This window comes from Chaetodon auriga, chromosome 7, assembly GCF_051107435.1.
Source record: "Chaetodon auriga isolate fChaAug3 chromosome 7, fChaAug3.hap1, whole genome shotgun sequence".
In the NCBI taxonomy this organism is placed as follows: domain Eukaryota; kingdom Metazoa; phylum Chordata; class Actinopteri; order Chaetodontiformes; family Chaetodontidae; genus Chaetodon; species Chaetodon auriga.
Genome location: NC_135080.1, coordinates 342,392 through 367,315, shown reverse-complemented (window position 1 = coordinate 367,315; position 24,924 = coordinate 342,392). Strand labels below are relative to the sequence as shown.

The window sequence follows — 24,924 nt, the reverse complement described above, 5'->3', positions numbered from 1 at the left end:
CCTCCACTGATCTACTTTTGATGGAAATTATTTGACACATTGAAAAACGTTTTGGGAGATTTCACCTAAACAAAGAAATGTAACAAGTCCAACGCTTTTTTGTTTGTTTGTTTGTTTTTTGATCATCTTATTGAGTCTCTCATATGAAATGACTTTAAATCTGTACTTTATAGTTTTTTTTTTATCAGATGTCTTTGTGCTCAGATAAATAAATAAACCAACAGAACTTCATTTCTGTTATTCTCAGTTTATATATAGGCCTTTCTTGCTACTCATTGATGGCAGTAGGACAAGAAAAACACGAATAAATGTCTTCATACTCATCATACTCATTCATACTTATGGGATAAATGGAAAACAAATAATAATAGATAAATAGTATTTAAATTTAAGCACTGATGCAGATGCAAAGATTAAAACAAACAAAGGGCTGTATCAACATTTACATACATTACATTAAAAATAATAAGAATAATATCATCTCTGTCATTGGTGACTGTTTTTGCCTTTTTAATTCATGGTTCCCCTTTTTTTTAGTATTATTGAATTACACACAGTGTTATTCGGCTGTTTAACGCACAGTATTATTGTACGGTAGTACACACAGGATTATGGTACTGTTTAATTCACACTATTATTGAACTGTTTAGTGCATAGCATTACTGCACAGTCAGTGTACAGTATTGTACTGTATAGTGCATAGTATTACTGCACAGTCAGTGTACAGTATTGTTGTACTTGGTGTTCAGTTAAAACATAATAACGCGTTGACCAGCCCGCTTCCCTCTGAGCGCCGCTCTGCGCATGCTCCGCTCTGGAGTTTAGGGTGGGAAAGTTAGCCGTTAGCACTGAGAGCTAACCAGCCGGAGTGTGTAATGGCGGCCTCGGTGTTGCTGGGGTCTGCGGACAGCACCGGACTCAACTTCACTGTTGGAGGTGGCAGCGGCGGCGGTGGCACCGGGAATGTTTTAGTCGGGAATAATAACGGACTGGGGCCGGCGGGTCCGGCGCCCTGGAACCGTTCACTGGACCGTGCGTTGGACGAAGCCTCGGCCACCGGGTGCCTGAACCTCAGCGGCAGGAAGCTGAAGGAGTTTCCCCGGAGCGCCGCCAACCACGACCTGACGGATACCACCAGGGCCGGTGAGTGAGCGACACATCCCGGAGAACGGACGCTCTGAGCCGATCGAGTGTCTGTTGAAGTAACTTAGAGACAGTTTTTATGGACTTAAAGACGGTGAGAAGTAAAAATCTAACTTTAGCGGCTGTGGGAAGGATGGGATGGGGAAACCCGTCAGGGCCGGTGTTATGACAAACACTGCGCCCCCCCCCCCCCCCCCCCCGTTCCTCTGTCGTGATTCCTGTTTGTAATGATTTAATTACGTGAAAACGCTGCTCTCAAAACTTACATGCGAAATATCAGTGCAGTCATTTATAGCCTGGAATAGCCTGGCCATTTTGAACACTTGTAAAATCCGAATAATTTCAGTTAACGTTACAACTTAATCTGCTCAAACTTTAGCTAGTTAGCACTCTGTAGCGCGGTTAAAATAAAGCATTGTCGCCTTTATAACACGGCCTGAAACATCTAACTGTTGTGAAACAGTAGATTAACTGCGATTATGTCGTTTTCAGACGTTAAATTGAGGGGAGAGGTTGGAGGATTGAATATCTTTGGATATCAGCTTGTGTCAGTGCACCTGTAAATTGTGCAGATGGGTGTAGACGGTTGTTGATATTGGTTAGTATAGCCAGCTAGCATGCTAACACTGCTACAGCACTGTAAACACTACAGAATGGACACGCTAGTGTTAGCACACGGCTAATTTCTTTAATTAAAGTTAGCTTATGTCGTTAGCCGTCCACAGCTCGGACCTTACAGGAGGTATTCCGGTTTCGGGCCCGCCGAACCGTAAACGCTGCTCTCAGACTTTGTGACGTCAGCTGAAGTGTGAAAAGGTGAACACACACCTGAGCTTTGTTGTGTTTAATGTCTGTGATGCCTGATTAGATAAGTAGGCCACAGTGAATGAAAGCTGCTCCGCCCACCAGAGGCTGACGGGCCGGCGTGGAGGGACAAAACAAACGGGGCAAGCAGAGGAGGTTATATGTGGACTGTGTGTGTCTGTGTGGCTGTCTGTCTATCTGTGTGTGCGTGTGTGCGCGCCTTTGTGTCTGTTTGGTGCTCAGTGTGAGTTTTTCCTGATCTCAACACATCAGGCTGAAGTCCAAAGAAATCAACCAAAGAGATTTGATCTTTGGACAAACGAGATGTGAAGACATCACCTTGGACTCTGGGAAATTATGACATTTTTCACTGTTTTGATACATTTTCCATATGAAACGATTACACGTAAAACAACTGACAGATTAGTGGATCATGAAAATCAATAGTTTCAGCCTGAATGTGGTGCTCCAGTGTTTGCTTTGAGTCAGTCAGAATATATCTGCAGATTAAGATTAACAATACAAAATCAAAAGCCATTGTTATTATAGATGAAGATGAAACTTTATTGAGCCTCGAGGGGAAATACAAAGCAGTTAAAATGAGCTTCACCTTCAGCAGCTGCAGCATTAATGTGATGAACACATGAATGCTTCCTTTATTAGAGTCCAGTCATATACATTATTCTGCTTTTACCTTTGATGCGTCAAGTATATTGTCATGTTGCTACCAGCAGTATTAAGTACATTTACAGGAGTAACGTTCTGACTGCAGGACATAGTAGCAGAATCAGAATCAGAAATACTTTATTGATCCCCGAGGGGAAACTGTTTCACACACTGTGGTACTGTGACTGAAGTGAAGGATCTGCGTACTTGTTCCACCACTGATGATGACCTGCAGACACGATCATCCTGAACTCTAGTCCACTGCTGCGTGTTGGTGTGTGTGCAGCCTCGGGCCTCTGCTCCGAATGAGTCGGTGCGATGAAGACTATGAAGACGGAAGTGGAGCACAGTTGTCTCTGTGCGTGTCTCACTGCTGTGAAGTTAGACCAGCAGAAAGAACGAGAGCCTGACCCACAAACTGTCTGATGGTGTCCTCTCGCTGATCCTTCAGTGTCACTTTGTGCGTCAGCTGATCAGTAACTTCGCTCAGATGGGCTGGAGGTCGTTCAGGGTTGGAGTGCTTCGACTTATGCTGCTGAAGACGTGAATGTGTGTAATCAGGGGTGTGTGGTTTTATTGACAGCGTTACATCTTTAAGAGGTGATGTAACCCTGCAAGCTTTCTGTTGAACTGCTCAGATGTGCAGTTGTTTCAGGTTTGTCTTTAGTGTTCAGTGTCATGTTTTTAGCTTTAGTGAAGTATTGTGTGGACACTGAGTGGAACCCAGGAGGACAAGCTGCTGCTGTGACTGCACATAATGAGTCTTCAAACAATCACTTCAGTCCAGACAACAGAACATGAAGCTCTGTGATTGGATTTGTGTGAGTGAAATGCACCTTGGGAGTAGTAGTTGACTTGCCTGGAGTTATTTTCTATTGCAGTAGTTCAGGATTTGTTGTCCTGATTGAAGCAGAAGAGTGTCACGTTGATCCAAACCGTCAGTCATTAACATCATCAATGGCGAACATTACTTTTTTCCTGCAGGAGCTTGAACGCAGCATCCACACAACGTCTGCTGGGACAGAAGGCCCAGAAGGTGATCTGTTTGGGACCAGCAGGGCTTGTAGCCTCCAACATGAACTTTATTTTGACTCATTGGCTGAGGTGAAAAAACAATCAGCCAATCAGTTTTTTAACAAGCCACAATGGAACATTGAACGTGACTTCATTGCGTATTAACAGAGACAGAGAGACAATAGTTAATGTCAACCTCCAATCAGAGTACAGAGTACTATCATTAAAATACTTCACTGGTGTAGGACATTTCGTGTGCGTGCGTGCGTGCGTGCATGTGTGCGTGCGTGTGAGTGTGATGACGGGGGAATGAGGATCACAGGCCGCTGTACAACAGGAAATGGTTGCTACTGTGATGATGTGTACTTCCTGCTGGCCAGGTGCTGATCCCCTCACAGCTGCGCTGATAAATATAGACACACTGAGGTACTGCATGTACTTTAAGTGTATCACATTTACTGTTTTTGTCACAGTATAATGAATCTGGGTCTGTCTGGGTTTTGACTGTTTGGACAAAACTGAGCTCAGTACACGACAACTTCAGAAAACAGACGCAAGCCAAGAGAACGAGGGAAACCTCTTCATTAAAATAACTGCTGCAGAAACAGAAGCATAACCAAACGGGAACACTGCAGGCAGTCACAGAAGCTGTTTCCAGGGGACACTAAAACCTGATGCACACAGCTGGACATGCTTGTTGTTGTCATGTTTGTGGCTCATGCAGTCATTTGCTGTCTGTAGGTGGTGCTGGAAAATGAGCTAAAATCTAAGCTTTGCTGGTAGAACAAATGTGTCTGAGCTGTGTGCGTCACTTTTTAGGGTCCCCTGGAAACAGTGTCTCTTTGTGTACAGGGTTATTTTGTCGCTCTGCTGGTAGCGAGCGTTGTTAAACTGGTGACCATGTTTTCTTGATCTGTTCGTGTTTTGATGAGCTGCAGTGTGTTGCGCTGTCAGGGCCACCGTAGACTTTTCATGGTGTGGAACCAGTTTGAGAAATCTCATGTGGAGACCAGCAGAGCCACTGACACCACTTTAAACTGGAAGAGATCAACTGGCCAGTGACATCACCTGCTCCGTCATGGCATCCTGTGTCACTATGACAACCACACAAACTGATCCGATTGGAGGACAGCTCAGAGACACGAGGAAGGTTCAGATACAGACTGACTGTTGTTCAGAGTTTGGTTTCTATTTCCAGCTCGGTCACGAGTTTCTCACACACACACACACACACACACGTATATATATAAACTTTTCTGAAGCGGGCCTGTGGTGGAGACAGCGAGCGGAGACTGGTCTGTGTAATCAGTAATAAAGAGAAGTGTTCATGAAACTAAACATATCTTTATATTGAAGAACTGTGAACAAACACATCAGAATACCAGAGTAGTACAGACTGTGGTGTACATGTACACAAGAATCTGAAGTATAATGTGAAGTATGTTGTTAATTCAGTATAACCTCAACTGTGTGCGCGCGTGTGTGCGTGTGTGCGTGTGTGTGTGTGTGTGTGTGTGTGTGTGTGTGTGTGTGTGTGTGTGTGTTTTCAGACCTGTCTCGTAACCGTCTGTCGGAGCTTCCTCTGGAGGTTTGTCTCTTTGTATCTCTGGAGAGTCTGAACCTTTACCAGAACTGTCTGAGGTCTCTGCCAGACAGTCTGCTCAACCTGCAGGCCCTCACCTACCTGAACCTCAGGTAACACTCTCTCTCTCTCTCTCTCTCTCCCTCACACACACACACACACAGCTTCTTTGTAACAAATGAAACCTGAACGTGTCCCCTGCCGTGTACTGTGTCACAGGCTGATAGATCTTTGTCATGCTGAAAGATGTGAGTGTTAAGCTGTTTATGTGGCACTGCTGTAGCGCCACCTGCTGGCAGAGCACAATAAGTAACTTCCTGTCTTTAGCTGCGTGAAGCCGTCCTTCACCTCGCAGTTTGAAAAGCTCTGCTTGTAGGGACAAATTGATAAAATCCTTTCACTCTGTCCGTCTGTCTGTATCCCTCAGTCGGAACCAGCTGTCTGTCCTCCCCGTAGTCATCTGCAGTCTTCCTCTGAAGGTTTTGATTGCCTGCAACAACAAACTGGTTTCTCTTCCAGAAGAACTGGGACAGCTGAGACACCTCACTGAACTGGTCAGTCATGCTAACGTTCATTCAAACAGGCTCCATCAGGTTCAGACTGTGTCAACACGAGTTCGGCGCTGATTTTGTGCCTCAGCTAAGGTGGAAGGCTTTTAAGGTGGAATGTCCTCTTGCATGTTACTCAGTGCATCAGTCGATGTTGTCAATCAGTCAGCGCTCCTTAAATCTTATGTTTTAGTGATGATTTGACCTTCAAGAGCTCAAAAATGGACAAGAATTTCAACCAGATTATGTCAACTGTGAATATTCTGTTTCATCACTGTGCGTTGCTCTGGCAGCACCTCACCTGTGGTCGTCGCGTATTGATGATCAGTCATTGATTGTTCTGTGAACTGCCCCCTGCAGGATGTGAGCTGTAATGAGATCCAGACTCTACCGTCTCAGGTGGGTCAGCTGGAGGCTCTGCGAGACCTGAACATCAGGAGGAACCACCTGGTCAGACTGCCTCCAGGTACACACACACACACACACACACACACACACACACACACACACAGACAGACAGACAGACAGACAGACAGACAGACAGACACACACACACACACACACACACACACACACACACACACACACACACACACAGAGTTCATCACTGCATCTACAAACAAGTGTATAAACAAATCGACCCAGAGGGAGGGCGACACACACCAACACCCAGAAACCTTGTGTGTGTCTGTGTGTGTGAGTGTTCCTGTGTATCTGTGTGTACTCCTGTGTCTCAGTGTGTATTCCTGTGTATCTGTGTGTACTCCTGTGTCTCAGTGTGTATTCCTGTGTATCTGTGTGTACTCCTGTGTCTCAGTGTGTATTCCTGTGTATCTGTGAGTACTCCTGTGTCTCAGTGTGTATTCCTGTGTATCTGTGTGTACTCCTGTGTCTCAGTGTGTATTCCTGTGTATCTGTGAGTACTCCTGTGTCTCAGTGTGTATTCCTGTGTATATGTGTGTACTCCTGTGCCTCAGTGTGTATTCCTGTGTATCTGTGTGTACTCAGAGCTGGCCGACCTCCCTCTGGTGCGTCTGGATTTCTCGTGTAACAAAGTGACCTCCATCCCCGTCTGTTATCGACAACTCACACAGCTACAGACCATCGTCCTCGACAACAACCCCCTGCAGAGCCCTCCTGCACAGGTACGCACAGGAAGTGACATCACCGTTGTGCAGCTGGTCTGTTTGAGTTGCAGCTGAATGTGTGTGTTTGTGTGTGTGTAGATCTGTATTAAAGGGAAGATCCACATATTTAAGTATCTGAACCTGGAGGCCAGTAAGGCGACCCCTGATCTCCCAGACTACGACAGACGACCTTTGACCTTCAGCTCCTGGTCAGAACACACTCTCACACACACACACACACACACACACACACACACACACACTCAGCTTTTCTGGCAGTGATGACCTGAATATTTCATCCTGAACTGAAAACTGAATGAACCTTCGATGTTGTTCGCTGACGTCAAAGCGCTCATTCACATTCGGCAGGTCGTCCAGTTTGGAGACAGTTTGAGTTTTCAGGCTCTTTAAATCCATATTTTAAAACCACTGAAACTTCAGCCAGAGCAGCAGAATCATCCTGATCCTCTGGAAGCACCACCAGGACAGCAAGAAGGCACCTTTTGCTCCCGGTTAGCTTTTGATCCAGATCCACACATGGAGGCAAATTGTGAAATTAACATCTGCTGCCTGTCGCTGAAGACTTCCTGTAGATCCTTCACAATAAAAGCACCAGTCAGTGTCTCTGCTGGAAGAACTAGACTGACCAGATCTCTGTCTGTGCTTCGTCAGCGTTGACGAGCTGTACCCTGGGCGTCCATATGGAGCGCTGGATTCTGGTTTCAACAGTGTCGACAGCGGAGACAAGAGATGGTCGGGGAACGAGGTCAGACACACGCACACAACACACTCTGCGTGTCCTGTACTCTGTTTCCTCCCTGTGTGTGAGCTCACTTCCAGTTTGTGTTCAGCCTGCAGAGGAGCTGTCAGAGCTGCCGCTGAAAGTGGCAGAGATCAGCAGAGACCAGAGACCGAGAGGAGGAGGAGGAGGAGGAGGAGGAGGACCTCTGCTGGCTAATGGAACACGTGAGTTCATCATGTCTCAGGGTGGAATCAGTTTACGGATCAGCTGATGCAGCTTTGGTCCTGGTTTTGCCATCCTGTTCTCAGCTGTGAGGTGACTCCTGCTGGTGAGTGCTGACCTGTTTGCAGCTGCAGAAGACAAACGTCTCACATGTCCCACACGTCTCACACGTCTCGTTCACTCAGAGATGAAGACAGACTTTCACCTCATGTGAATCTGTCTGTTGGACCCGAACCACTGATGTGTGTGTGTGTGTCTGTCTGTCTGTCTGTCTGTCTGTCTGTCTCTGTTAACCCTCTTGTGTCGTCGTCACCTTAAACTGAAACTCATCAGTCTGTCTCTGATCCATCGTCTGTCCTCTCTGTCGTTTCAGCAGACGTGGAGTTGGAGCAGATAGACTTCATTGACAGCTGTGTGGGAGAGGAGGAGGAGGAGGAGGGCAGGAGACGAGCAGGAGGAGCAGGAGGAGCAGGAGGAGCAGGAGGAGCAGGAGGAGGAGGAAGAGGAGCGGATGGTACCAGCCTGAGCTCTCAGTTCATGGCCTACATCGAGAAACGCATCACCAGAGAGGTACAAGCTCCGCCCACCAGGACTCACCTGAGTACCGAGCGCACTGTCCCTCAGATTTCTATCAATAAGTGTTGAGGATTGAACACGGTCCTGATTGGCTGGATGTGTGCCACGTGCTCTGTGACATCATTTCCATAAGCATCTTGTTTTGATTGTTTGTTTGTTTGTGCGTCCAGGGTTCTCCAGTAAAAACCAACTCGACCAGGACAGAAGACACAAGGAGACTCAACAGGTACACACACACACACACACACACACACACACACACACACACACACACACTGTGGGATCATATTTGTGATGAAAACACAAAGAAATGCTGAGTCATCAGAGTGAAACGATTGTACAGTGACTAGCTGTCTCTGAGCTGTCTAACTCCCTGTCTGTCCGCCTGTGTGTCCTGTAGGAGTGTGGTTGATGGTGCCACAGCGTTCTCTAGCTCCCAGAGCCAGGTAACACCTGCTGCTGCCTGTCTCATAGAAGCCTCACAGAGACTCAGAGTCATCAGTCACATTTAGACCAGAAACTCCAAACCTCAGCCACTCATGACTGTCTGTCTGTCTGTCTGTCTGTCTCTCTGTCTGTCTCTCTGTCTCTGCGTCTCTGCGTCTGTCTGTGTCTGTCTCTCTGTCTCTGCGTCTGTCTGTGTCTGTCTCTGTCTGTCTCTGTCTATGTCTGTCTGTCTGTCTGTCTGTCTATGTGTGTGTGTGTCTGTCTGTCTCTGTCTGTCTGTCTCTGTCTGTCTGTCTGTCTCTGTGTCTGTCTGTCTGTCTGTCTATGTGTGTGTGTGTCTGTCTGTCTGTCTGTCTGTCTGCCTATGCGTCTGTCTGTCCTCAGAGGGGTGTCGGTGGTTCTGGGGGTGTGGAGAGGATGAGGAGGGAGGCTCAGCTCGCTGCTCTGAGGTACGACGAGGAGAGACAGAAGAATCGATCTGTGCAGAGAGACTCTGTCACCAGCTACACCAAGGTACGCCAGTTTAACCAGTCACACCAGTACAGAGAGGACCAGGGCGTGTCGAGTAGACACACAGTGAGGACACTTTGACCGAGTCTTCTGGACCCAGACGGTCTCAGATGGTCAGGTTGATATGAAGGTGGAGAGCCAGTGAGAAGGGTGGATTCTGCATCACCATGGCGATAAGATGATTAACAGCTGGAAAATCTATGTCAAATAGTTCCACTGCCGAGTGTCCTGATGACCCATAATGCACCGGGGCACAGGCCATATCAGTCCATCTCTCAGAGGAAGCTTTAGGCTCGGTCTCTTCAGTGTTATCAAACTGGACACTTCCTGCTGATGTTTCACAATAAAAGCCTTCCAGAGAATGGATAATATGGATGCATTCATTATCACAGTAAACCACCGGCGTTGGTCTCTGATCTGTGAGCGGCTGAATGGACTGAGACTGACGTGAAACCAATCGATTTCATTCACGTTCAGAGAGAAGTCGCACGTCAGAGTCACAGCTGAGTCCTGAAGTGAGGCAGGAGTGAAACTGGGCAACGTGTCTGATGAGACTCGGAGGAGTCCAAGCCTGACGCTCACACTGTGTTTGTTTTTCAGCATAAAGCCGCTCAGAGTCCAACCAAGTCCAGTCCAGACAGTGAGGTGAGACTCTACAGATCTGTCCTCTGCTGCTTGAGGTGCAGATAACTAATGATTCTTTTCTCTCTGGATCAATCTGCTGATCGTTTTCTACATACATCCATCCATCGTTTGCTTTGGAAACATTGTGAAAATGGTGAGAAATGTGGTCACAAAGAGCCCAAAGTGACACCTTCACCATGTTCGTTGGGTCCAACCAAACAGTCCAAAGCTCCACATGATTCCAAACACATTCAGATCATTGAGATCATTGAGAGGAAAATCAGCAAATCAAACATGTGAGAAGATCAAACATCAATGATTCCACAGCAGAGATCAATGAAGCCATTAAAACAAAAGACGATCGATACACTTATTGATCAGCAGACTGATCGTTTCAGCTGTTCTTCTAGAAACTGTTTCATTGACAACAAAAACATCAGATTCAGTTAGTTTTGTTTGTTTTAGCGCCGCCCATTCCCATCGTCACACCTGTTCACCTGTCACCTTCACCTCATGGCTGTGTGTGTGTCTTTGTTAATGTGTGTGTCTTTGTCGTGTGTGTGTGTGTGTGTGTGTGTGTGTGTGTGTGTGTGTGTGTGTGTGTGTGTGTTCAGAACGTCTGCCCCTCCAGACGCTCCACCCACACAGATGACTCCGCCCTCTTCATGGTAAGAGTTTGGCCACGCCCCCAAAATCTACTAACTGAACTAAAAATAAAAAAGTCCTCATCATTCCAAACGGAACTGATTTGATTGGTTCAGATCATCACCACAGATGTCAGTCATGATTGATAGCATGAACACAGATACTGCACGCTGCATTTCCTGTGGCTGTTTCACAATAAAAGCCTGGTGAAAGCGGCACACTCTCTCCATTATATGAAACGTGCATGTGAAGGTGGGCTCACAGAGGTCATTCCCTTCAGTCCCCCTGATGGCCAGTAGGGGGCACACACACGCTGCCCTCCACCTGCGTGTTCTCAGTCAGCTGCATCGGGACATTTCTGGGCGTCGACCTCCGGGCCGTGGGCCAATAACAGCGACCAGGTGACAGACTGATTTGAAAACGAGGGCGATGGCAGTTAGCGACACGGTTAGCTTTGGTAGCTTCATTAGCTTGTAGAAAAGGGGTCAGAGGTCACATCAGCAGCCTGATGGTGATGAGACTGATGGAAGCGTCAAACTGCGTCTGTGGTGATTTGAAGTGAATCTGATTTAACCCACTGACTCCTCCCACTCCACCCCAGAGCATGACACACCTGTCACTCATTCACATCCACCTATCCCCTGTCACCCTGTCACCGTCGCCCCGCCCACCCTCCTTACGCTTCAGCTGCTGTTTGTGTCGAAGCAGAATGTTTTACATAGTGGTTTTACTGGTTTCCCTGATGAACAGGTGTTTAGCAGGAATCTGTTGGATTTTCAGGTGAAATATTTTTAGCTTGTGGAGGTTTTCAGCTTTTTTCGACACATCGGCATCACCGTCTGTCTCACCATCTGTCTGTCTGTCTGTCTGCCTGACTCTCGGTCTGTCTGTCTCTCTGTCCGTCTGCCTCTCGTTCCGTCTGCCTGTCTGTCTCTCTGCCTGTCTGTGTCTCACTGGTTCCTGCTGAAGTGCACATGTGTTGAGACACTTGTCTTTTGTCACCTGAATGTTTGGAGACATTTTCTGGTTTCAGGTCTAATGACAGAGAGGAAAATCTGAAATATGATGAGACTTGAAAGAAACGCTTTCTTCTGACTCTGAAGCAAACATGTCATGTAGCTGAGGAGCTTCCTGTGTGTTCAGGTGTGTAACTGTCCTGTGTTGTGTCTCTGCAGGGAGAGGACAGAGCTGCTCTGTCTCCTACAGGTAAGACAACGTAGGATCCAGGGCCTGTATTCACAAAGCATGCTAAGGCTAAAAGCAGCTCTTATTGACGTCATTCTTAGAAAAATCTTAGAATTCCTCAAATTCTAAGATCTTAGAATTTTCCCTTGGTAAGGTTAAAGTTCTTCACAGAGCGTCTGAGGCCTTAAGAGAACTTCTAAGGTGAAAACTGTTAGGAGGAGGGAGGAGGACTTTTAAGAAGCCTCAGAGTGTCTTAAACAGACAAGATGGCGGACAGACCGAGAGGAAGGAGAGCTGTTCTCCGTACCTTAAATGACAGCGACGCTGCCGGCTCGATCGTGCAGGGACGCAGTAGCATAAACCAGGCTTAATGCTCTCGCTTGGGATTGCAGCACATAGCAGCGCTTCTCACACTCGTCTGTCGCTCGTCATAAAAGGAGAGCGAACGACGCGATGATCTGCGGCAGTCTTCTTCTCTTTTTATCCATTTCGTTGGTTGTTTTGGTCTTTCTGCCAAACCAAACCGCTTTTTATAAGGACGCCAGCAGTCACAGGAGGTGCTGACAGCTGAGTCTGTGTCCGCCATTAATAATTATAATTATATACTCCTTAATACATGAAGGAGTAAAATTACCAGCATGGACAGAAAACAGAACAGTAAGCAAATCAATATAATCGGCATGTGAACGAGGTCCGTTCAAACATTTTGAATTAATGTCACAATTCATTTCATTTTGATTCCACATTTCTTAATACAGTCCAAATATATGATGTGATGGGTTGATTTTACTGTCCATTCATTACCAGGAGCGCAGAGAGCCTTTTTTTTGTCTTTTTGTAACAACCAATCACAGCTTTTAGAAGACTGCTTCATACCTTGCAGCGGGGTCAAGCACACCTCCTCACTCAGATCAGAGTTTGTGTACCTCCTTGCTCAGAGTTGCTCTCACACACTTCCTGAGTCACTCTTAAGCTCAGATTCCTTGCTGGGAATTTGAAGGCCACGTTAGGAGCTCTGTCCGAGGACTCTGAGAAGCTTCGTGAATACGGGACCTGGTGGTTACATTCAGTCATGTTCTCCTGACTGCAATTTAAAGATTTTGTTTTTTCTTGCAGCCAATCAGTCGCCTTCTTACCCCAGCTCAGGGGGCGTGGCCTCCTGTCGGACAGCCAGTCTGAGACCAGAGAGCTTCCTGTATCGCCTCGGTCAGAAGGAAGAGAAGAGGAAAGGTGAGGCGTTCAGATTCATCCAATGAGAAGAGGCTTGGCTGGAGATGACAAAACAGTCTCTGCTGCCTTTGAGCAAGGCGTCAAACCTCAAGCTTTACCTGCCAGCTGGACGACCAATCATATGTGGGTTTGCTGAAGACTCCTGTGTCCTCCTCTGTGTCCTCCAGGTGATGCTGCTGCTGCTGCTCCTCAGAACCAGGAGGGGGCTCCCGCTGCTCCTCCTCTGGTTGGAGAAGATGCTGAGCTGGTGGAGCAGCTCCGAAAGGTACGTGTCACCATCTGCGACACCTGGTGCAGCGCTCACACCTGACCGCAGACATCACATTTTACCGCTCATCAGCATTCTCTGGTGGACAAACTGCAGTGGAGACACTGCTTCTAAATGACCGATACTGATCAGCTGACATGTTTAATGAGTCGTCTCAGGTGTGACACCTGCTGACGACATCACAGACAGCTGTTAACCTGTCCCTGTCTGTCCAGAATATCGAGGCTCGTCTAAAGGTGTCGTTGCCTAATGACCTGGGAGCAGCTCTGACGGACGGGGTGGTGCTCTGTCACTTGGCCAATCACGTGAGACCACGATCCGTCCCCAGCATCCACGTCCCCTCCCCCGCTGTGGTGAGTGCAGATCATTGAGAGACTTAGTGAGACTGAGACCAGTGCTGCTTTGAGTCCTGACCCTCTGACGCTGTGTCCTGCAGCCTAAACTCACCATGGCCAAGTGTCGACGAAACGTGGAGAACTTCCTGGAGGCGTGTCGCAGGATCGGAGTTCCACAGGTAACACACACACACACGTCAGCGCTGATACCCAGATAATGCTTTACCTGCGACACCTGGTTTTCAAACCAGGACCTGTCTGATGAGTGAGGACCAGATGTTTCTGATCAGGCACATGGCAGCCAGTGCATTTGTGATAAACTTGTATGGGCTAACTGGAATAACTGGACGGACGGCTGCTTGGTCAAGACCGTGGACAGTGAGGTCACAGCTGTGGTGGACTCTGGTGTCTCAGTAGTCGTGATGGTGGAGTAGGAGATGGAGACTTGGACGAGCAGCTGAAATGACAAACCTCTCGGTCGTTCTGCAGACTGTACGACAGCACAGGTCCTAAATGATGTTCCTGATGGTTTGAACACAGAAAGACCTTTTGATCGTGTTCATGTGGTTCTGGCCTCTCCAGAGGACCGCCAATCAGGCGCCATCAATGTGTGCCGGCTGTGACCTCACTGTCCGCTCCTTGTACTGAATCTGATCCCAAGCTGCTTCTCCTCAACTAACAGCTTTCTTCCTTCTCTTTCATCTTCCTGCCTTTCATTGATCCCGTTTTATTCTGTCAATCTCGCTCCTTTGTCTTCTAACTTTCATCCCACGCCATTTCCATCCCACTTCAACACAGGACAGTCTTTGTTCAGTGGGGGAGGTCCTGGAGGGAACTGGAGGCGGGGTTTATGGGACGGTGGGCGTGTTGCTGTCCATGGCCCCGCCCCTGATTAGCCCCTCCCCTCGGGTCCAGCTGGCGGGCTTCGCCCTCTTCTACCTGTCTGTCATGTCGCTGCTGTGTGCCATCTACGTACACCTGGCACCGCACGTCTGAACCCAACCTGAGCACAAAGTGTCAAACCAGGTTCCACACAAGCAGCACATACAAAGATAAGCTAAAGGTGTCAAAGGTGATCCGTCCCCTGAAGGCACCTGAAGATTTCATTTCACTGATGAAAAGCGGCTCAGTACGCAGAATAGCTCCGTAATGAAATAAGATTCACAGCACAAAATCTGAAGTAATAAATCAACATTTTTGACTTGTTGAGCACAAATACTGGAGGCACGAGGGAACAGCTAGTTTGTCTGCTTGTCGTCCGTTCATCTCCTGCCACTTGTCGAGTCCGTCTCATGGTGGCAGCAGGTTAAGTGAGATAGCCCTCATGTCCTTCTCTGTGGCTGTATCCACCCGCTGATCCTGGAGGTGTTCCCAGACCAGAGGACACATGTAGTCCCTCCAGGGTGTGCTGCATCTGCCCTGCCATCCACTCTCAAGGCATCCTAATCAGTCTGAACCAGGTCAAGCATGTTGACGTAGTTTCACTGCATCTACGTTGTGGGATGGAACTATATGGGCCACACTAGTAGGCAGTAGGACTGGAGTTCATTTTATCGAAGCAGGATCCAGTATCGTGTACACTTACGAAATCCAGATCTTACCAGTTTTCTTATTGAGTCTAGTCATGTTCTGCTTTCAGTGTCAGTGTCACATCATTTATAAATCAAACACTGGAGCCTTTAAAGTCCTAAAGTCCCTTCTGTTTGAACTGCGGAGGTTTAGATGTGAATTGTATGACTTGGACTTGGACTGCAGGTCTGATGGTGGGCGATATGACCTACCTAAACCTGGTTATTTTAGAAGGAGTCATCGGCTCCGTAATGAAGGTTAATTATTAAATGTGACGTCATTCATTCTCAGCGATAGACAGGCGGTAGGATTAAACATCTCAACACTATTTATTTAAGATAAGACTGTTTGACAGAAAACTCAAAGTATATTCTGTAAGTCCAACAGTCAATGTCCCAAAGGACACGTCCGTCAATACATTTCCGTACAGACGCTGCTGAGGAGGCTTTCCTGTAACCACAGACCAGCTGAGCTAGAGTATGAAGCTGCAGTATGAAGCGTGGAGCTAACGTTAGCCTAGGCTACGAGAGACGACACAAAAATCTATGTGAAGAAACAGTTTCCACATCAAAGCTGCTGCTCTGGTTCTTTACACACGGCTGAACATTCACACAGTTTCTCTGATTGTCCTCAGTGTCAGACACTTCACACTAGGGCTGCCACAAACGATTATTTTGATAGTCGACTAGTCACCGATTATTTTTGCGATTGGTCAGCTAGTCGGAGCACACGTAAATTGTATCTTATCACACCAGCATGCAGCTGCTCTTATATAACATCTTTAGCTTCCAGCTTGAGGTGTTTAAGGTATGTGCTAACTAAAAATAAAGACAATTAAGATGATAGTTCATTCAACTTTTAATGAACTTTGTAGCAACAAACAATTCTTTAAATGTAGCATAAAGTGCAGCTGAGTAAAATAAGGACAAGGCACTGGCCTACAGAACACAAAAATAAATACTTCATTTGTCTCTGGCATGAAACACAGCTACATTTTCAAGTATTGAATAGTACAAAATCAAATGAAATAGTCACCTGAAACTAAGACATTATCCACAAAAATCAAGTTTTGGTCTCACTCAAATATATCAAAAGTGCATTTTGTGCTCAGTGCTCACAGCTGTATTCAACTTTGACTGTATAATCCAATCTACACACGGCTCCTGTTCATGGCCAGGAAAGTTAGCATCTCCATGTGCTGGAGAAAGGCTTGCTCTGTTTTTAATGTGTGGTCAGGCTAATGAAATCATCGTCGTTAATGTTAACGTTTACAGCTATCAATATAAGTAAGTAGCTCAATGTTTACGCTAATGTTAGCGGCTAACTTGCCAATTAGCTTAGCGAGACGACTGTCCCTCTTCGTCGTCAGAAGTTGAACCAGCCACGACGACGTGCTTCCTTTTCAGATGCTCCTGCATCGCCGTCGTACTGCCATGGAAGGCAAGTTCTGCCTCGCAGGTTTTGCATTGCACATGTTTGTCTTTTGTTTTGTGAAAATGCCCCCAAACTTTAGAGCTCGGTTGCCGGGTAGCCATGATACCGGTCAGGCAGTCCGGTGACATCACGGCTGACGCCAATTACCATTACTGTGCATGTGCGTCAAGGACAGAAAGGCAGCCAAGGCAGCGGAGGGCACAGCGGCAGTTTTGAGAGAAAAACAAAGCGTCAAAAAAATTAATAAATAAACGACACGTCGACTACTAAATTAGTCGTTGGCGATTTTGATAGTCGACGTAGTCGTGACTAGTCGACTAATCGTGGCAGCTCTAGTTCACACTGCTCCAGCCTATGGGCTACAACACATGCTGCTAGCCACGTTAGCTATGGAACATGCTAATGGCAAACTCAACAGGCTAACCAGTAGAATAAACAGTAAAGCAACATAAAAATGTCTAAACTTACAGGTTGTAAGTTTGAAGTCAGTATTGATCATCGTGGAGCTTCAGTTTGAAGTGAATCCTGTTTTGTTTTTATCCTCAAAGAGTCTGAAGTACAATGATTAGCACACATGATGCTAACTGTAAGCCTAAGAGCTTCCCAGTTGTTGTTGTGATGAGGACATTTCAATCAACGTTATCCTCACATCTTCAGTGAGGAGTTGGCGTTACAGTGAAGAAAACAGTAGTTACTGGATGTAACTCCAGTTCTCTGAGTACGTGCATCAGTCTTTTCCTGGATGTAATCACAGCCACAGTAAAGCACATTAGTAATAATATGCTAAGACTTTTATCACAGTAATGTCAATGTCAGTAAATAATGCTGGGATAATTGCTTTGGACTTGGAGCACAAATGTTAAAGACCTGGGACTAGCTGGCCTTGACTGATGACTTGGATTTGCCTTGGACTTTATTTGGGACTTGTTGGTTTTGACTTGCTCTTAACTTGGGATTTCTTGACTTGGGACTTGTTGGCCTTGATTTTCAAGACTTCATTGCCAGGAACAAACCAAAGCATTGGCTTGGTCCACCATGCTGAACTACTTTTCCTGAGGGTCAGAGATTATTTCACGCCACAGAGGATCATGTGATCCCTGAGGTGAAGTTAACACTTGACAATCCCACAAAGTTGGAGGTTTACCCTGAAGCTTGTTTCCTGTCTGTCGAAGCTCCGCCCCGTGTGCCTTATGTTTGGCTGCCTGTTTGAGTGTTTCAGGTTTTTTAACTGTTTTTACTGTTTGTAAAGTGATTGAGTCAGTCCCCTTCCACCCACCACAGCACTGGGTCTGGAGACCCTCCCTGCTCAGAAACCTGCCATGCTGTATGTACATTTGCACCAAAAAACAGTCTTTTGCACTTGTGGTCACGTCGGGGTCAAAATTTAGTTTTGGTGGCACGGTGGCAACACTGTCGCCTCACAGCAAGAAGGTCCCGGGTTCAATTCTCGCCGCAGGCACCGGGGGTGTGTCCTCCACCATGCCTTCGGTACTTGCTGCAAAAAAAAAAAAAAAGAGGGCCTTTCTGTGTGGAGTTTGCATGTTCTCCTCGTGTTCACCTGGGGTATCCTCCGTTAAAAAAAATATACCCCCACTAAAAAACATGCAAGAAGATCACCACCTGACCAATGGTGATGGCAAAGATGGGTCCCCGGGCGCCGGTCTGGCTGCCCACCGCTCCTGGTCTGCCGCGGAGGAGGGACGACCAGGATGGGTGAAATGCGGAGGACAAATTTCACCTCGTGTGCAGTGTTCCGCATGTGCATGTGTGTGACGAATAAAGGGGAATGTCTCCCCCCGATTCTTCTTCATTCTTCTTCTTCTGCTCTGTGATACCAGCAGTGTTTGAGCTGTCAGCTGCCATGCCATAGATAAAAATCACTTCAGCATCGATCAGTTTCACCTGTATTAGGAACCCCGGAACCCTTCAGTGCAGGTCATGTTGTCCTTTCATTCCCCTGCAGGAACTGAGCGTTTGTCATTGCGTCTGGTGCTACTGGTGTTTCCACTGTTCCTTTAGGAACATTTTGGTCCTGCTCAGGAGCTGATACTAAATCCAGGTTCAGGAGGTGTAGCTGGTGTAGCTGGTGTAGCTGGTGTAGCTGCTGCGGCTGCGTACGTAGATCCAGCAGCTGGGATCTGATGCGCACCTCTTCAGAAACGTACGGCGTCATGTGATTGGCTGCATGTGTTTGAGACATGTTTGAGTTTGTTGAGAGAGGAGACAACATTAAGGAAGTTGGTAGATCTGAAACAGTTGGTGAAACAGTGGGAACACCAGTGGAACCTCGTAGCAAAGACTCTCCAGGTTCTCAGAAGTTGAAGTTCTGGCACGTTCTTGCAGTGGAAGAGGAAGCAGACTTTAAAGCAGACTTTTGTCCTGTGGTGGCACAGGTTTGGTTTTTATACAAGAGATGAAGAGTGTGTTGATGATGACGATGAGTGTTTTTTCACAGACTGTGCCTCTGCTCTGCTTTTCCCTCTGAACATGAATAAAATGAAAGTGAAGCACCTGGACTCGTCTCATGGTTTCTGTCGTTGCGATCAGTCCTGCTTCTCTCCTCCATCAGTTCATTTTGTCCTTTGAGTTGACGTTGCCGCTCCTTGTTGTCCTCCCTTGTGTTGCCATGGTTACTCTTATTTTATTCATTCATTTGATTTGCCATCCGTTGACCCGCCTTTCCGTTGTTTTTTCTTTTGTCCCCCGCTGTCTTCTTCTGTGGTGTCTGTCTGTGTAGAGTCAGTTGTGTCTTCCTCTGCACATTCTGGAGGAGCGAGGGCTCCCCCAGGTGGCCGGGACCGTCGGCGCCCTGCTCGACCTGGCCCCGCCCAGACATACCGTCACCACGACGGCGACCACACCTGGACCTTCCGTCAACACCTAGACAACACGGCACCACCGCAGGCTCTCAGCCCAGCTCCCGTAACGCTCCTGTTGAGAGGAGATGGTTTCTAAATAAAAAGCCTCCGGAACAGCAGGTCTGGATCTGATGGGGAGACGATCACAGCTGAAGATCCAGTGACAAGAGCTCAGCTTCTGTCTCAAACGTACAAAAGCTTTGAGGAAGTGAGGTGGCTGTTAGAGCGTCGTTAGCGTCAGAAACCCCCGTTTAAGTGACTGGACAGTAAAATGAAGGAGAATGAGAAAATGACATTTTCTAAGTATAAGCACCAAAAACGAGCTCAAAACTTGCTGCTGTCATCAGCAGGAAGTTGTGTTTGTGCACATATTTAGTGTTTTCAATAAGTTTCCGTGCCCTCCTTTTTTTACTGGGACGCTTGATATTTTCAAACCCAGAGATCAAGGAAACATTTAATCCAGCGACATAATCCAAAAAATATCGTTTTTTTACTCTGTAAACAGTCTAATCTGATAACAGATCTCAGAACAGTTTAGAAGAATGATTCAGTGATTTTTCTGTGGGATGGATCCACGTAATTTTCATATTCGGCTGATTTGGCTAATGGCTAATGTTGGCTAACTTTATGGGTCTAGATGGTTTGACATTTAATCTCCCAAACTCACCAGTGATGTTAGACCTTATTTCTACTGTCTTTTTTTTTTCCCTGTACATTTTGATTGGCTGAACTGCCTGTCAGTTTTAACACTGTTATAGGTATTATTGACCTTTGATTTTATTTTTTTATAGATCCACTAAACATGCTGAATCCATTGGATCACATATCAAAGAAAGAACACTTGCTGCAAATGGATATTTAGAGACAAAGCGTTTGAATTCAGCTGTCAAATCTTTAAAATAAAATAACATCACTGAAAAAAACCAAGCCAAACCAAAAATAAATGAGACCTGACACCTCTTTTTTCTGAAATTAAGCTAATGTAGTTAAATGCTCACAAAACTTTACCTTGGCAAAAGGGTTTGTTTCTTTTTCAAATTGATTATGTTGGTTTAGCTATCATGATGCTAATTGCTAACAATAGCTAGCAGAAATGTAGAGCTGCCTTTTTTTTTTACGACACTAACTAGCTTGCTGCTCGTTGTAGCCATTACTGATGTAGCTGGTTCAGCAATAATGCTAACGTAGCTCACAGCTAATATCGGCTAATGTTATGAATAACAAGTAGATTGAGCTAACACAAGCAGCTGTAAACATTAACTAATATTAAACACTTGATTTGGGTTTGAGGATGATGTAGCTTGATGCGTTAGCTAGCATTGCTAAAGCTGGTTTAGAGTTAAAGCCATGAATACCAAACAGGAAACAGTTGTATAGTAGCTGGTCTAAAAATGCTGACATTATGAACATTACTGCTAGCATTATTAGCTGGTGTAAAGATTAAATTGAAATGGCTAGCTTTAAAGATTACCTAACATTGGTGGTTTGAAGTTTGTGGTAAAGTAACAATATGACCTGATAATCACGAACATAAACATATTAGCTAACTTTATGAACTTAGTTGGTTTTACAGTTGAGCTTACATCTCACATCTTATTGTGTAATGTAAACTGAAGTTAGCTGTGTTACTGAAATGAATCTACTTGGTTTGGCTATGAAGCTAATGTAACTCCATGCTTAAGCTGGTTTAGCGATTACATGAATGCTAACGATGGTGAACATTGGCATACAGTAGCTGATTTAAAATGGTTGAAGGCTCATTTTAACTAAAATTATGAACCCAGTAGGTTCTGAGATAAAGCTAACATAGCTAGCTATAAAGCTAAACATTAGCTAACGTTATACTACAATGTTTTGAGCTACCGTAGCTCAGCGCTAATGTTAGCTAACGTGTTGCTGTTATCAGTGGAATCTTCAGTTTCCTGTGTCTCCATCAGATCCAAACATCAGAATTTACTGTTTCGTATTTAAATTCACCTTTTTTTTCTTTTCTTTTCTTTTTTTTCCATCTTTATTCTGATCTGGTTCAATATCAGTTTGTGTGTCAACAGTGGACATCGTGGGATAAAGTTGGGTCTGCCAACCGCTGAACTCTGACTTGGAGGATCTTTATTGTCTTTAGTCCCACAGCCAACAGATGGACGTCATGTTTTGTGTTCTCTGTGCACAGGATTGTTTTTATTTGCACCCTGACATTAATATTATTCTGCTGTTTTTATTCTTAGTGTAATTGTCAGAGCTGACAGTCTGAGCTCTGATGGATGCTTTCGGTCGAACTGACATTACCTGGCTGCTGTTTTAGGCTCCCTCACCACCTGTTTGATCCTCCACATGTGATCAGGACCTTCATCACATTTATCTGTTGAACATAGATTAAGATGGAACCATTGGTTAACATCATGTGCCACAGTGACAAGACAACAACAGTAACGTTAAACAAACACTGCTTTAGACATTAAAGTGACAACATCTCAAGGTTTATGGACATAGTTATAAATTATAAATAACAGACAGTGACACTTGTCCAGTAAAATCCAGCTGAAATTATGTTGTTTTTGTGCCATAGCAACATATCGGCTTTGTAAATCAGTTGTCCTGCGTCCTCGTTTTAGAAAAATCTGAAACCTAAAAGAAATGAAAATTTTCTGTTTGCTGGTGACACAGCTGCAGCTACACAGCACAAGAGCTACAGACTCTGAGCAATAAGCCACATTAGCTTTCCTGCTAAAGGGTACTTACCTAAATTACAAACATGAACACATCCTACACCTCAGATAGTCGAGCAAACCACCAAACAACCAATCAGCGAATTAGCTACTGAGCTGCAGAACATTACACATCATGTAAAGGTATCTGCTAATGGAACGTCAGTCCAGTTAGACCCTTGCTCTGTGACATAGCTACAGCACAACTTTTTTTTAAGTTTGTCTCTCGTTCTCTACGGTGTAACGCCGGCACTCTCTCGTCCTCTCGTTTCTTATGGTGTATCGCTGGCACTCTTGTTCCCAGCATTGTACCATTGGCACTCTGGTAGCCGGCCAGCTTCTTCCTCCCATAATGAAAAACTGTGATCAGTATATCTAGAAGCACGTTGGCAGGATTGTAGGTTGCAATAAGGGATGAAATGTGGTTGAAGTTGCATTATTTATTTCTTTTTATTCAGACCTGGTGAACATCTCACCAGGTGTTCATCATGTTGACTTGTCTAAATTCACAGACATCAGTGTGCGTCTGTGCTGCAGCTACGCTCACCTGAAGAAACCGTTTTTCTGGCTCAGGTCTCTGGTACAGGTGGAGACTGAAGGTCCTGATGTGATTGGAGGAGGATGATCAGGAGGTGACGAGCTCCCAAAGCTCTGACTGTCTCCTCACCCTCTCCTCCTCATGTTTCTGTTGCATTCTGGGACATTTTGATGGTGGCGTGGTGACACAAATCCTCCTGATCTGACACTAAAACCCTGAGTGTGGCCTGCAGGATGAGTCCTGTGCTACAGTCACACTTTCATTTTTTATCTTTATTAAATGTATGTGTACAAATGTATTCTGTAAATATATACATATATATATATAAGGCTGAAATGTGTGTTTTGCTACGACAACACATGGAGCATCATGGACGCTCAGGCAGACGCAGTCCCTCATCAAACGTCACAGGACATTGTGGTGGGCGGAGCCTCTTCCTCGGTAGTCCGCCCGGAAATGGAACATGAGCCGTCGTGTTGCTGCAGTGGAGTTAATCCAACAAGTTCAAGTTAACCTCCAACGTGTTTCCTTAAAATCAGCCAATACGTCAGCAGCAAGGCACATGTTGTCTTTACAGACACTGCTGCCTCCAAAATGGACTCAAAGATCCGTCAGTGCTGGTTTGAACGGTTGAATCTTTGCTGCCGTCTCTTTGTTTACATCAGTCTTGTATCCGATCTCTTCAGGCTTTAGCTTCAGGAAACTTTTGGAGGTCGACGCCGAGCTGCTGGTGGACTCCACTGACAGGACAGGAGAAAATTTTTAATGTCAAATTTTATTTTCCAAGTGTTAATGAGGGCTCTTGCTGCATTCAGGTGATGTGGGACATGAGGATGTTGCATTCACCTGACTCTGAAGAACCGATGCTGAACATCAGCTGAATTCATAATGTAAACAGTTTGATTTCAGGCCGGCGCTGAACGTTGAGTTTGCTCGTACTTTGCCTGAATGCAGCGTTGCCTCACTGTCACCCTGAAATGGACCGGCCATAACGTGGTCCTGAGACTCCCAGACAGAGTCCCACCATTGTGCTCCACCAGTCGGAGGCTGAAGATGGTCTCCACCCTCTGGAGGTGTTTGGACACTCACCTGTCACCTGTGTGGCATTTCAGATCATCGTCAGTGAACTCAGTCTTGGACCTGGTTCAGCTTTTTTTGGGAGTGTTTTGAGCTGCCTGTGAGGTCAGACTCAGAGCCAAACAGCCCTGCAGATGCTGTGATTGACAGATGTGCTGTCCAATCCTGTGTCCTGAGCAAAGATGTGAGTCTGCTTCCTGTTTGTACAGATGTTTCATGTGTTTCTCCTTCGGTGGTGACGGATCGTGTGATGGGGGTCATGTGGGAGTGTCGTGGTTTTTAAGGACATTCCACCATTTTTTCATGGAGGACGAACAGACTGCCTCACGGTTTTTAAGTTTTACATTTTTTCACTTTTATTTTTGTTGAAAACTGTATAAAAGATTTGAACACAGCTGTAAGAAAAGTTAAGTTTAAGTGCATTAAATAAATATTTTAATTTGACTGACCTGAATGCTTCTCTCGTCTGTGATTGGCTTAGAGCAGGGTGGCCGTTTCTTTGCTCAGGCTCACCTGAATTTCACAACTGTCTGTGAGTCCGGTTTGACTTTCTGCAGCCTGTGTGAATAAAGACGGCCGCCGCCTCCCCAACACCGTGAAGACCATGCAGATGGTTAATGAATATTAAATAAATGATGTCACTGTACCAGTTGGACCTCATGAGTCCTCAAGGGACATTCACAAGCCACAGAGCACAATGAAAAGAAACATAGAATATATATATACTTTTACACAGGTAACATTTCCAATGCAGAACGTTTGCTTGTAACAGTATTCCTACATTGTGGTATTACTACTTGCAAACGTACATATGAAATGTATGGAAGCCCACAGGGGATTAAATTAAGATACGGCTTTATTGATCCCACACCGGGAAAATTTAGTCATTACAGCCAACAAGTATTAAAAAAGCAAAAACAGTGGCACAGAAGGGTTGAGATAAAAAGTACACGGGATACAGAATAGAAAAACAACTACGTATGTCTACATTATGTACAGATTACAGAAGTACGAAATGCCATAAAAATACTACTGCCAATATTCTTATGAGAAAATCTACTGCGGTCATATGTTG

General features: G+C 45.7%; 2 protein-coding genes across 7 annotated transcripts in view; both read left to right on the top strand.

The window, feature by feature from the left end:
- Positions 1–24,924, top strand: part of rpl35a (ribosomal protein L35a) — a 97,680-nt gene that overhangs the window by 68,924 nt on the left and 3,832 nt on the right. The gene's annotated exons all lie outside the window — the stretch shown is intronic.
- On the top strand, positions 854–24,295 carry lrch3 (leucine-rich repeats and calponin homology (CH) domain containing 3). 6 transcript variants are annotated; one of them, XR_013077370.1, is made up of 21 exons: positions 869–1,143; positions 5,178–5,322; positions 5,637–5,763; positions 6,118–6,223; positions 6,766–6,902; positions 6,984–7,093; positions 7,557–7,650; positions 7,736–7,850; positions 8,222–8,418; positions 8,595–8,650; positions 8,825–8,870; positions 9,256–9,384; positions 9,982–10,026; positions 10,620–10,673; positions 11,826–11,856; positions 12,952–13,065; positions 13,233–13,330; positions 13,549–13,686; positions 13,770–13,847; positions 14,467–15,392; positions 15,424–19,187. XR_013077370.1 is itself a non-coding variant. In XM_076734432.1 (20 exons), the coding sequence occupies exons 1-20, from the start codon at positions 876–878 to the stop codon at positions 14,662–14,664; spliced, it is 2,283 nt and encodes a 760-aa protein (XP_076590547.1). In that variant the 5' UTR covers positions 854–875; the 3' UTR covers positions 14,665–19,187. The 6 variants fall into 6 exon arrangements, 5 of the variants coding, with proteins under 5 accessions (XP_076590547.1, XP_076590548.1, XP_076590550.1 ...); XM_076734432.1 differs by having other exon boundaries at positions 854–1,143; positions 8,225–8,418; positions 14,467–19,187; XM_076734433.1 differs by lacking the exons at positions 14,467–15,392; positions 15,424–19,187 and adding an exon at positions 19,409–24,295.